This window comes from Kogia breviceps, chromosome 1 (genome assembly GCF_026419965.1).
Source record: "Kogia breviceps isolate mKogBre1 chromosome 1, mKogBre1 haplotype 1, whole genome shotgun sequence".
NCBI classification, from domain to species: Eukaryota; Metazoa; Chordata; class Mammalia; order Artiodactyla; family Physeteridae; genus Kogia; species Kogia breviceps.
Window position 1 is genome coordinate 49,153,417 of NC_081310.1, and position 12,777 is coordinate 49,166,193.

At 40.6% G+C, this 12,777-nt stretch overlaps 2 protein-coding genes across 11 annotated transcripts in view; one reads left to right on the forward strand and one right to left on the reverse strand.

Moving 5' to 3' along the window:
* The window catches only part of SLC9C2 (solute carrier family 9 member C2 (putative)), a 155,387-nt gene that overhangs the window by 19,003 nt on the left and 123,607 nt on the right, over positions 1-12,777 (forward strand). The gene's annotated exons all lie outside the window — the stretch shown is intronic.
* On the reverse strand, positions 3,938-5,655 carry TEX50 (testis expressed 50). The gene is made up of 3 exons (XM_059078214.1): positions 5,341-5,655; positions 4,252-4,419; positions 3,938-3,952 (listed from the first exon to the last, which is right to left on the reverse strand). The coding sequence occupies exons 1-3, from the start codon at positions 5,653-5,655 to the stop codon at positions 3,938-3,940; spliced, it is 498 nt and encodes a 165-aa protein (XP_058934197.1).

The following is a 12,777-nucleotide window of genomic DNA, read 5'->3' on the forward strand; positions in this document are numbered from 1 at the left end:
TGTGGGATCTTCCCGGACCAGGGATCAAACCTGTGTACCCTGCATTGGCAGGCGGATTCTTAACCACTGCGCCACCAGGGAAGTTCCACATTATATAATTTAAAATCCATTTCTTAAACATCATATTGGAGTATAATTGCTTTACAATGGTATGTTAGTTTCTGCTGTATAACAAAGTGAATCAGTTATACATATACATATGTTCCCATATCTCTTCCCTCTTGCATCTCCCTCCCTCCCACCCTCCCTATCCCACCCCTCTAGGTGGTCACAAAGCACAGAGCTGATCTCCCTGTGCTATGCGGCTGCTTCCCACTAGCTATCTATTTTACATTTGTTAGTGTATATATGTGAATGCCACTCTCTCACTTCGTCCCAGCTTACCTTTCCCTTCCCAGTGTCATCAAGTTCATTCTCTACATCTGTGTCTTTATTCCTGTCCTGCCCCTAGGTTCTTCAGCACCATTGTTTTTTTTAAGATTCCATATATATGTGTTAGCATGAAGTATTTCTTTTTCTCTTTCTGACTTACTTCACTCTGTATGATAGACTCTAGGTCCACCCACCTCACTACATATAACTGAATTTCGTTTCTTTTTATGGCTGAGCAAAATTCCATTGTGTATATGTGCCACATCTTCTTTATCCATTCATCTGTTGATGGACAGTTAGGTTGCTTCCATGTCCTGGCTATTGTAAATAGCGCTGCAACGAACATTGTGGTACATGACTCTTTTTGAATTGTGGTTTTCTCAGGGTATATGCCCAGTAGTGGGATTGCAGGGTCATATGGTAGTTCTATTTGTCGTTTTTTAAGGAACCTCCATACTGTTCTCCATAGTGGCTGTATCAATTTACATTCCCACCAGCAGTGCAAGAGTGTTCCCTTTTCTTCACACCCTCTCCAGCATTTATGGTTTGTAGATTTTTTGATGTTGGCCATTCTGACCGGTGTGAGGTGATACCTCATTGTAGTTTTGATTTGCATTTCTCTAATGATTAATGATGTTGAGCATTCTTTCATGTGTTTGTTGGCAATCTGTATATCTTCTTTGGAGAAATGTCTATTTAGGTCTTCTGCCCATTTTTGGATTGGGTTGTTTGTTTTTTTGTTATTGAGCTGCATGAGCTGCTTGTAAATTTTGGAGATTAATCCTTTGTCAGTTGCTTCATTGCAAATATTTTCTCCCATTCTGAGGGTTTTCTTTTGGATTTTTTATGGTTTCCTTTGCTGTGCAAAAGCTTTTAGGTGTCATTAGATCCCATTTGTTTATTTTTGTTTTTATTTCCATTTCTCTAGGAGGTGGGTCAAAAAGGATCTTGCTGTGATTTATGTCATAGAGTGTTCTGCCTCCCTTTTCCTCTAAGAGTTTGATAGTGGCTGGCCTTACATTTAGGTATTTAATCCATTTTGAGTTTATTTTTGTGTATGGTGTTAGGGAGTGTTCTAATCTCATACTTTTACATGTAGCTGTCCAGTTTTTCCAGCACCACTTATTGAAGAGTCTGTCTTTTCTCCACTGTATATTCTTGCCTCCTTTATCAAAGATAAGGTGACCATATGTGCATGGGTTTATCTCTGGGCTTTCTATCCTGTTCCATTGATCTATATTTCTGTTTTTGTGCCAGTACCGTACTGTCTTGATTACTGTAGCTTTGTAGTATAGTCTGAAGTCAGAGAGCCTGATTCCTCCAGCTCCATTTTTCGTTCTCAAGATTGCTTTGGCTATTTGGGGTCTTTTGTGTTTCATTACAAATTGTGAATTTTTTTGTTCTAGTTCTGTGTAAAATCCATTTCTGAAGAATGACCCATGGTACTTAAAAAACACAATCCAGGAACAAATTTTGCTGTAACTTTTCTGAAAGTTTGGGGCTTATCGTGTTGAGTTTCATTGGTTTTGTTACCAAATTCAAGATCATGTGCCTGACATGAAGTGAGGCCAAACAATACCAAAACGTTGGAGTTTGGAGCAGAGAAAGGTTTATTGCAGGGCCATGCAAGGAGGTGGGTGGCTCATACCTTAAAAACCCCGAACTCCCTGAAAGCTTTCAGCAAAGCCCTTTTATAGGAAAGGTGAGGGAGGGTCATGGTTAGTTGTTGCAAATGTCTAGGTGTCAGATTCTTTGTTCTTGAGGTCAGGTCATGGTCAGGTCATGATGTTCCTGTAAACCTCCACCAAAATAAACGTTATTCATTGTTCTAACAAAAAAGGGCAAGGTCCCAAGGCTCTACTTTCGTCTTTTGAGGTCCAGGCCTGGCCAAGAGGAGGGGTCCCTGCATGGGCCGGTTACCCTGCCAGGGAGCGTTTGTCCAGCACCCAGTCTCAGTCCTCCCGCCAGTGCCCAGCCCTGGCTGAGGAGGCAGATCTCAGCTGGCGGAACCCTTAGGGCCAGGTCCCCAGACCCTGCCCAGCCGTCATCACTGAGGAAGCCAGGTGTCCAGGACCCAACTGGCCCTGTGACTCCTCAGGGCACCCAAACAGTGGCTGGGACGCATGGAGATGCCACTGCCCTTTGGTGGAGGAGGTGGGGATGGGGGAGAGGTTCGCTGCTGCTTCAAGGACTGGGCCTGGCCAGTGGGTGACCGTGGCGAGGGCTCTAGAGCTCTGCGGGACACAGCCCTCAGCCTGTCCCTGGGTCCCCCAGCTCACCCACCAGACCCGAAGCCAGAGGCCCCGGAGGGCCCGAGGGAAAAGGACGCGATCTGCCTCTCACTGCACTCTCTGCCATGAGGACCACTGTAAGGCTGACTGTTGGCGGAGTGGGACCTGTAACCGCCAAGCCAACGGTCATGCTAAAGGCTGCGTGCCCACCCCACTTTCCATCTCCCCAATGTCCATCTGTTTAGTTTGGGTCCTTACAGTCTTAGGGGAATTAGACCTACCATTTCCTAGTGATGAAGGTAAGAAGACTATAATACTATAAACTAGTCTTCTGTTTCCAGATCAATGATGGGATTGCAAGGATTGGTGCTTCATGGTAATGTAGCTGTGAAATGTTAAAACACAAACTACTCAACATATAATGTAACATTTGTTTAATTCAGACTGAACAAGAATATAAACCACTTCCATTTCTTGCTCTAATGATGAGAGGTTTACGGGGCTGAGGACTCCCTACCCCGGAGACTCCTCTATACTACTGAAAATTTGACTATTAGAGATAAATTTCATTGGGTCTTTGAGGTTTGTAGACTTTTGAAGTGTTCAAGGGTCCTCCATTAATAGAGATACATATCAGTGTTCACTTAGAGGGAATTAGTTGATATTTCAGAGCTCTGAAGGTATGGAGCAGACATTTATGGAAATGTGGGAGTAGGGTTGTGGTTAGGGAAGAGTGGAAGTAAGGAGAGGATTGGAAAGTGGAACCATAAACAAACTTTTAATAATCCACAATCACCTAAGGCAGGCACTGTTCTCTTCTGTTATTTATAAAGACTGTAGCATTATCTATTACTGTACAAAGGATTGTTTTTTTAAAAGTTTCTTTCCCCTTATATTGATGGGAGGTATATTATAGATCTGGCATATTTTTCTGGGACTCTTCAACATGTTGTTAAGAAAATCTGTCCTAGTCTCAGACCAGTCTCTCAGTTTTTGTTTGGAAAATATGGGAACCATACTTTAAAAAATTGAGGTGACTGATCAACAAAAGTGTGGAATATTTTAAAAAACTGAGGCATCTTATCAACAAAAGTTTGAAATTAAAAAAGTGTTGATACTTAATTCCTCATTTATTTTACTGAAAAAGAAAACATTTATACTTTAAAAAATTAATCTGTTCCTTAGTATTTCCATACCATTTTAACAATATGAGATGGGAAATTAAACGTCTCAGTGTGGCCATAAGATTTGCTCAGGAGAAAGAAAAATCACAAATATTATTTAAATCAGAGATTTACTGAAATACAAAATGAAGATTCTGTTCTACAGATTGCTTAATGATTAGTAATCTAATGCATTAAAAAGAACAAAACAGTTAAACATGAAGCAGTGATCGTAGACAGTCTTTCCCCAGTACTTTTAGTGAGTATGGAGCCGTTTTAGCTGAATAGAAATAACTGTTCATTCCAGACTTTGTTGGAAAGTTTCATTAAAGAACGTGGCCAAAAATTTACAAAGGATCCCAAAGAACCGTTTTTGTCCTTACATGAGTTCTTGCAATAGATTTCTTGTGTAGTCTTCATAATGGACTGAGCTATATTTGCATATAGATATGTCTAGTATCCTTCTTCATTCTTCTTCCCCTTACTATTTGGTGCTTGACTTTCTTAGCTGGAGGACGATGGGACACCCGATTCAGGTACTTGACGATCATTGATGTTGTGGTCATCAGTCTGCAGAGTATTTGGTCAATGTCATAGATGGACTGGCTTTCTAGGTTATTACCAGCTGTATCTAAGGAGGCTTGTTTCTTCAGCTAAAAGGAGAAAAAAAAATTAGAGATTTTTTATTACTGTAGTTCAAATTAAATTTGTATTCTGGATATATACACCTAAACTCCAAATACCACATGTTACTTATTTATGCAAAGAAAAAGTTACTGTAGATGAAAGATACAAATGCAGAAGAAATGCTCTTTTGTATATGCCCTTGTGTAAGGTTATAGCGATCATTATCACCATTGGCAAACATTTAATAAGTACTTTTCTCTGTGATTAGAGCATTCTTCTGGGAGAAATTATTTGAATATTAGTAAAATATTTTCCTTTACTAAACAGCCTTAAGGTATAATGTGATAAAATCATAGTCATTTTATAAATATCTAATTGTTGTGAAGGTCAGTGAGCTTTTAAGATTGCCTCAAAATATGGTGTCACTGGCAAAGTGGGAAATTTGTTTAAGAGTGCTATTTTCAGAAAGTTATACTAAAGTTAGTTTACAGTCCATTAAAAAAATACATGCTGACTTTTGTATACTTAGCTTTCTTAGATAGATCGGGAAGGGGTCTAACAAGATGTTGTTCCATATCCTTAATTTTATGGATCAGGCATAAAAGATACATGAGAAAGATACAATGGCTTACTTAAGGGCCCAGACAGATACCTTCACTTCCTATGCATTCTATTCATTGTAGCTCACTACTCTCTTGGTGTGTTTTGTAACTTGAAATAATCTATCTAAAATTAATAGGTTATTTTAAGGACCTTCTAATTTGAGTACACCTTTGCTGAACACCCGACATATGCAAGAAACTGCTACATGCTGGGGATGAATGGTGGAAATTGGGGAGGTTATGAAGAAGAATAAGACATGGTTCTTTCTCTCAAAGAAGATGATAATCTTATCTTTTAAACTCTTTGATATTCTATAACTATTACTATTTGCATCACTAATTCACCTTTTTTTGGTGTTTCGTCCACAGGCAACGAGCAGATAAAACAGACAGGATTAAAAAGAGAGCTAGTACTAAAATATAAATAAGATGCAAACAACTCTGAAATATATCCATACTAGCAAAATTGTAGCGTAATTTGTTCAGAGGGTAAGGTAGACAGTGAGATGGAGAAGACTTCACTTTCAAATAATGCGTTTCTTCTGGAAAAATCTCCCATCCAACCTTTGTCCAGGTAGTACCATCACAAATGCAGAAGCTCTCCCTGAAGAAGCAAATAAACAACAGAGGAAAAATCAGGGATAGTCCTTGAGAAGGCATCGTTCTTACTCAAATGGAAAAAGCATTTATAGTCAAAAATTTGTTAGAGACAGAGCTGAAATGCCCTGAGTATTAGCTAATATGGTGCTCCAGTCAAAGCACTGAAGATACTTTTCTTAGTCAGCAAAGTATACACTGATGATCACTGTAACATCATCAGTCATAGTGCTTCAGGGATACATTCAGTGATGTCATAAAGAACCACACTGGACTGAAAAGGTGTTGCCTAGCCAGTCACCTTGGATTTCTTAGCAATACTTTTTCTTGTTTTCTTCCAGAATAGTTTGAACCTCTTCAGTTTTCTGAAAAACAAATACTTTACTAATATTTTGCTAGCTAATAAATTTAAGTTGTAATTATGTTAATAGAATTTCATGGAAACAACTTACCTATATCCTTTCCAACCCTTTTTTTTTACATCTTTATTGGACTATAATTGCTTTAAAATGGTGTGTTAGTTTCTGCTGTATAACAAAGTGAATCAGCTATACATATACATATGTTCCCATATCTCTTCCTTCTTGCGTCTTCCTCCCTCCCACCCTCCCTATCCCACCCCTCTAGGTGGTCACAAAGCACAGAGCTGATCTCCCTGTGCTATGCGGCTGCTTCCCACTAGCTATCTATTTTACATTTGTTAGTGTATATATGTGAATGCCACTCTCTCACTTCGTCCCAGCTTACCTTTCCCTTCCCAGTGTCATCAAGTTCATTCTCTACATCTGTGTCTTTATTCCTGTCCTGCCCCTAGGTTCTTCAGCACCATTGTTTTTTTTAAGATTCCATATATATGTGTTAGCATGAAGTATTTCTTTTTCTCTTTCTGACTTACTTCACTCTGTATGATAGACTCTAGGTCCACCCACCTCACTACATATAACTGAATTTCGTTTCTTTTTATGGCTGAGCAAAATTCCATTGTGTATATGTGCCACATCTTCTTTATCCATTCATCTGTTGATGGACAGTTAGGTTGCTTCCATGTCCTGGCTATTGTAAATAGCGCTGCAACGAACATTGTGGTACATGACTCTTTTTGAATTGTGGTTTTCTCAGGGTATATGCCCAGTAGTGGGATTGCAGGGTCATATGGTAGTTCTATTTGTCGTTTTTTAAGGAACCTCCATACTGTTCTCCATAGTGGCTGTATCAATTTACATTCCCACCAGCAGTGCAAGAGTGTTCCCTTTTCTTCACACCCTCTCCAGCATTTATGGTTTGTAGATTTTTTGATGTTGGCCATTCTGACCGGTGTGAGGTGATACCTCATTGTAGTTTTGATTTGCATTTCTCTAATGATTAATGATGTTGAGCATTCTTTCATGTGTTTGTTGGCAATCTGTATATCTTCTTTGGAGAAATGTCTATTTAGGTCTTCTGCCCATTTTTGGATTGGGTTGTTTGTTTTTTTGTTATTGAGCTGCATGAGCTGCTTGTAAATTTTGGAGATTAATCCTTTGTCAGTTGCTTCATTGCAAATATTTTCTCCCATTCTGAGGGTTTTCTTTTGGTCTTTTTATGGTTTCCTTTGCTGTGCAAAAGCTTTTAGGTGTCATTAGATCCCATTTGTTTATTTTTGTTTTTATTTCCATTTCTCTAGGAGGTGGGTCAAAAAGGATCTTGCTGTGATTTATGTCATAGAGTGTTCTGCCTCCCTTTTCCTCTAAGAGTTTGATAGTGGCTGGCCTTACATTTAGGTATTTAATCCATTTTGAGTTTATTTTTGTGTATGGTGTTAGGGAGTGTTCTAATCTCATACTTTTACATGTAGCTGTCCAGTTTTTCCAGCACCACTTATTGAAGAGTCTGTCTTTTTCTCCACTGTATATTCTTGCCTCCTTTATCAAGATAAGGTGACCATATGTGCGTAGGTTTATCTCTGGGCTTTCTATCCTTTTCCATTGATCTATATTTCTGTTTTTGTGCCAGTACTATACTGTCTTGATTACTGTGGTTTTGTAGTATAGTCTGAAGTCAAGGAGCCTGATTCCTCCAGCTCCGTTTTTCTTTATCAAGATTGCTTGGGCTATTTGGGATCTTTTGTGTTTCCTTACAAATTGTGAAATTTTTTGTTCTAGTTCTGTGAAAAATGCCAGTGGTAGTTTGATAGGGATTGCATTGAATCTGTAGATTGCTTTGGGTAGTATAGTCATTTTCACAATGTTGATTATTCCAATCCAAGAACATGGTATATCTCTCCATCTGTTTGTATCATCTTTAATTTCTTTCATCAGTGTCTTATAGTTTTCTGCATACAGATCTTTTTTCTCCTTGTGTAGGTTTATTCCTAGGTATTTTATTTTATTTTTTGCAATGGTAAATGGGAGGGTTGCCTTAATTTCTCTTTCAGATTTTTCATCATTAGTGTATAGGACTGCAAGAGATTTCTGTGCATTAATTTTGTATCCGGCTACTTTACCAAATTCATTGGTTAGCTCTAGTAGTTTTTTGGTGGCATCTTTAGGATTCTCTATGTATAGTATCATGTTATTTGCACACAGTGACAGTTTTATTTCTTCTTTTCTGATTTGGATTCCTTTTATTTCTTTTTTTTCTCTGATTGCTGTGGCTAAAAATTTCAAAACTGTGTTGAATAACAGTGGTGAGAGTGGTCAACCTTGTCTTGTTCCTGGTCTTAGTGGAAATGCTTTCAGTTTTTCACCATTGAGAACGTTGTTGGCTGTGGGTTTGTCATATATGGCCTTTATTATGTTTCGGTAAGTTCCCTCTATGCCTACTTTCTGGAAGGTTTTTATCATAAATTGGTGTTGAATTTTGTCAAAAGCTTTTTCTGCATCTATTGAGATTATCGTATGTTTTTTCTCCTTCCATTTATTAATATGGTGTATCACATTGATTGATTTGCATATGTTAAAGAATCCTTGCATTCCTGGGATAAACCCCAGTTGATCATGGTGTATGATCCTTTTAATGTACTGTTGGACTCTGTTTGCTAGTATTTTGTTGAGGATTTTTCCATCTATGTTCATCAGTGATATTGGCCTGTATTTTTCTTTCTTTGTAACATCTTTGTCTGGTTTTGGTATCAGGGTGATGGTGGCCTCGTAGAATAAGTTTGAGAGTGTTCCTCCCTCTGCTATATTTTGGAAGAGTTTGAGAAGGATAGGTGTTAGCTCTTCTCTAAATGTTTGATAGAATTCACCTGTGGAGCCATCTGGTCCTGGGCTTTTGTTTGTTGGAAGATATTTAATCACAGTTACAATTTCATTACTTGTGATTGGTCTGTTTTTATTTTCTATTTCTTTCTGGTTAAGTTTCGGAAGGTTGTGCTTTTCTAAGAATTTGTCCATTCCAGGTGTCCATTTTATTGGCATATAGCTGCTTGTAGTAATATCTCATGATCCTTTGTATTTCTGCAGTGTCACTTGTTACTTCTTTTTTAAAAAAATTTATTTATTTTATTTTATTTATTTTATTTTTGGCTGCATTGGGTTTTCATTGCTGCACGCAGGCTTTTCTCTGGTTGCAGTGAGTGGAGGCTACTCTTTGTTGTGGTGTGCAGGCTTCTCATTGTGGTGGCTTCTCTTGTTGGGAGCACGGACTCTAGGCACGTGGGCTCAGTACTTGTGGCTCACGGGCTCTAGAGCGCAGGCTCTGTAGTTGCTCCATGGCATGTGGGATAAAATAAAGTTATTAAAATTAAAAAATTAAAAAACTAATAAAAAAAGAGAAGAGAGCAACCTAACCAATAAACAAATCCACCAATTATAAGAAGTGCTGAAAACTGTACTAAGATAAACATAAAAATCAGAAACTAGTCTGTTGCATACAGCAAATCCCAAGTCTACAGTTGCTCCCAAACTTCATGACCTCAATTTGGGATGATTTGTTGTCCATTCAGGTATTCCAGAGATGTAGAGTACATCAAGTTGATTGTGGAGATTTAATGCTCTGCTCCTGAGGCTGCTGGGAGAGATTTCCCTTTCTCTTCTTTGTTCACACAGCTCCTGGGGTTCACCTTTGGATTTGGCCCCACCTCTCCATGTAGGTCGCTTGAGGGCATCTGTTCTGCGCCCAGACGTGGGGGCAGTTAAAGGAGCAGCTGATTAGGGGGCTCTGGCTCACTCAGGCTGGGGGGAGGGAGGGGTACAGTAGTTATAATTCGAATGAGGAGTGAGCGTGTGGCAGAGGCTGGCGTGACGTTGCAACAGCCTGAGACGTGCCGTGCGCTCTCCCGGGGATGTTGTCCCTGGATCATGGGACCCTGGCAGTGGCGGGCTGCAAGGCTGCCGGGAGGGCAGGAGGGGATAGTGACCTGTGCTTGCACACGGGATTCTTGGTGGCTGCAGTAGCGTCCTTAGCATTTCAGGCCCATCTCTGGGGTCCACACTGATAGCTGCGGCTCGCACCCATCTCTGGAGCTCGTTTAGGCAGTGCTCTGAATCCCCTCTCCTCGTGCACCCTGAAGCAATGGTCTCTTGACTCTTAGGCAGTCCAGACTTTTTCCTGGACTCCCTCCCAGCTAGCCGTGGTGCACTAGCCCCTTCAGGCTGTGTTTACGCCGCCAACCCCAGTCCTCTCCCTGGGATCCGACCTCCGAAGCCCGAGCCTCAGCTCCCAGCCCCTGCCCATCCTGGTGGGTGAGCAGACAAGCCTCTCAGGCTGGTGATTGCTAGTTGGCAGCGATCCTTTGTGCGGGAATCTCTCTGCTTTGCCCACTGCACCCCTGTTGCTGTTCTCTCCTCTGTGGCTCCGAAGCTTACCACAAACCCACGCCCCGTCCCCACCAGTGAAGGGGCTTCCTAGTGTGTGGAAACTTTTCCTTCTTTACAGCTCCCTGCCTGTGGTGCAGGTCTCGTCCCTATTCTTTTGTCTCTGTTTTTTCTTTTTTCTTTTGCCCTACCCAGGTACGTGGGGAGTTTCTTGCCTTTTGGGAAGTCTGAGGTCTTCTGCCAGCATTCAGGAGGTGTTCTGTAGGAGCTGTTCCACTTCTAGATGTATATATATGTATATATATATATATATATATATATTTTTTTTTTTTTTTTTTTTTTTTTTCGGTACGCGGGCCTCTCACTGTTGTGGCCTCTCCCATTGTGGAGCACAGGCTCTGGATGTGCAGGCTCAGTGGCCATGGCTCAGGGGCCTAGCCGCTCCGCGGCATGTGGGATCCTCCCAGACCAGGGCACGAACCCGTGTCCCCTGCATTGGCAGGCGGACTCTCAACCACTGCGCCACCAGGGAAGCCCCTAGATGTATTTTTGATGTATTTGTGGGGAGGAAGGTGATCTCTGCATCTTACTCCTTTGCCATCTTGAAGGTCCTCCCCAACCCTTTTGAAGTATGATACTTTCACATCTACTTACAAAGTAGCTATAACTGTATCATTTCATACAACCTAGCATCTGCTTCTGTTTTTTTCATTCTGGAATGTCCTTCCCTTCAAATAGTCAAGCAGATACTGAGTCCCTCCCCCTTTTGACCTATGTCTTTTTGGTGGCAGTGTGGTACTATCAGGTAGTGGTAAGTGAAAAAGAGATGGTGAGGTTGCATGGTATATGATAAGAAGGTGACACAGACTCTGTCTTTAAGGAACCTACAGTCTAGAGGTAGAAGCAAAAAACAGGATAACAAAAAATTACAAGACAGATTAAACTCAGAGCTAAATCAAATTATAATCATGTCACAGTTGATAGAACAATGAGATCTACCTGGGGGAATTAGGAGTTTCACAGAAGTGCATTTTAAAGTCAGCTTTGAAGAATGAGTAGAATTTTGGTGGGTGGCAATGCAGAGAGGGCCTTTTAGGTTGAGGAAACATAATAAGCAAAGAAATTCTGTGTAAACCTTTAGACAACCATTTATAAATATTTATTGAGCACCTCCTATGTGCTAAATACTGTTCTAGGAGCTGAGAATACATACACAACTAGGCATAAAACAATCTTTATGTTTATGGAGTTTTCTTTCTAGGAGGGAGACACAGAAAATAAAATTATCTAAATCTATGTATCTATGCAGTGTTACGGAGAAAAATAGAGTGGTAACGGGATTATGAAGTTGCCAGCAAGTGAATGAGTGAGAGTGTGTTATTTTATAGAGGGCAGTCAGGAGAGGCTTCTCTGTTAAGGTGATGCTTGAGCAGAGACCTGAGGAACTGAAGGAGTGAGCCCTGTTGACATCTGGGGGCTGAGGGAACAGGGGTGAATGATGGACAGGGTCTCTGGATGAATGTTGCAAGGGATGAAGCTGGAAAGATAGTTGGTGGCTAGATAGATCTGGGAAGGCCCCACATTTTATTCAGTAGTCAATAGGGAGTCATTTACAGAGTTTTGAGGAGAGGAGTGACATAATAATAAACTTATTGAGTGCTTTACTGTGTGACAGGCGCTGTGTCAAGACATCTGCATGCATTATACTATAATACATTGTGTTTAATTCTTACAACAACCCTATGAGGATGGTACTATAATGCTTCCATTTTCTAAATGGAGAAACTGAGGTTAGTGGGGTTAAGATATTGCTATGGTCTGAAAGTGTGTGTTCCCCCCAAATTCATGTGTTGAAATCCTAATGTCCATTGTGATGGTATTAGGAAGTGGGGCCTTTGGGAGATGCTTAGGACATGAAGGTGGAGCCCTCATGAGTGGGATTAGTGTTCTTATAAAAGAGTCTGCACAGAGTTCCCTAGCCCCATCCACTATGTGAGGGCACAGTGAGAAGGTGCGGGCAATGAAGGAAGAGGGTTTTCACTTGACTGCAACCACGTTGACAGCTTGATCTTGGACTTCCCAGCCTCCAGAACTGTGAAAAATAAGTTTCTGTTGTTTATAAACTACGTAGTCTATGGTATTTTGCAACCTGAATGCAGTAGGACAGGTATGGTGGCATTAAGAGGATGATTGCAGTAAGCTCCTTTCTCTACCAAGCCACCCAAAATAAATATATGCTGTTAGTAAAATCAGTGTGCTTATTATATAAATTCAGTTCTCTGACAAGTCCCTTAGTCCCCTCTTCCAGCTAATTCCTCTGCTAAACTTCATCCTGTATTGGAATTCTGGAGCCACTACTGACTCCAGGTCACCCAGCTAGTGGAGCCAAAACCTAAACCTTGGATTCCAGTTTAGGGAATTAATTCTGCTTGCAACATGAATGGTGGGT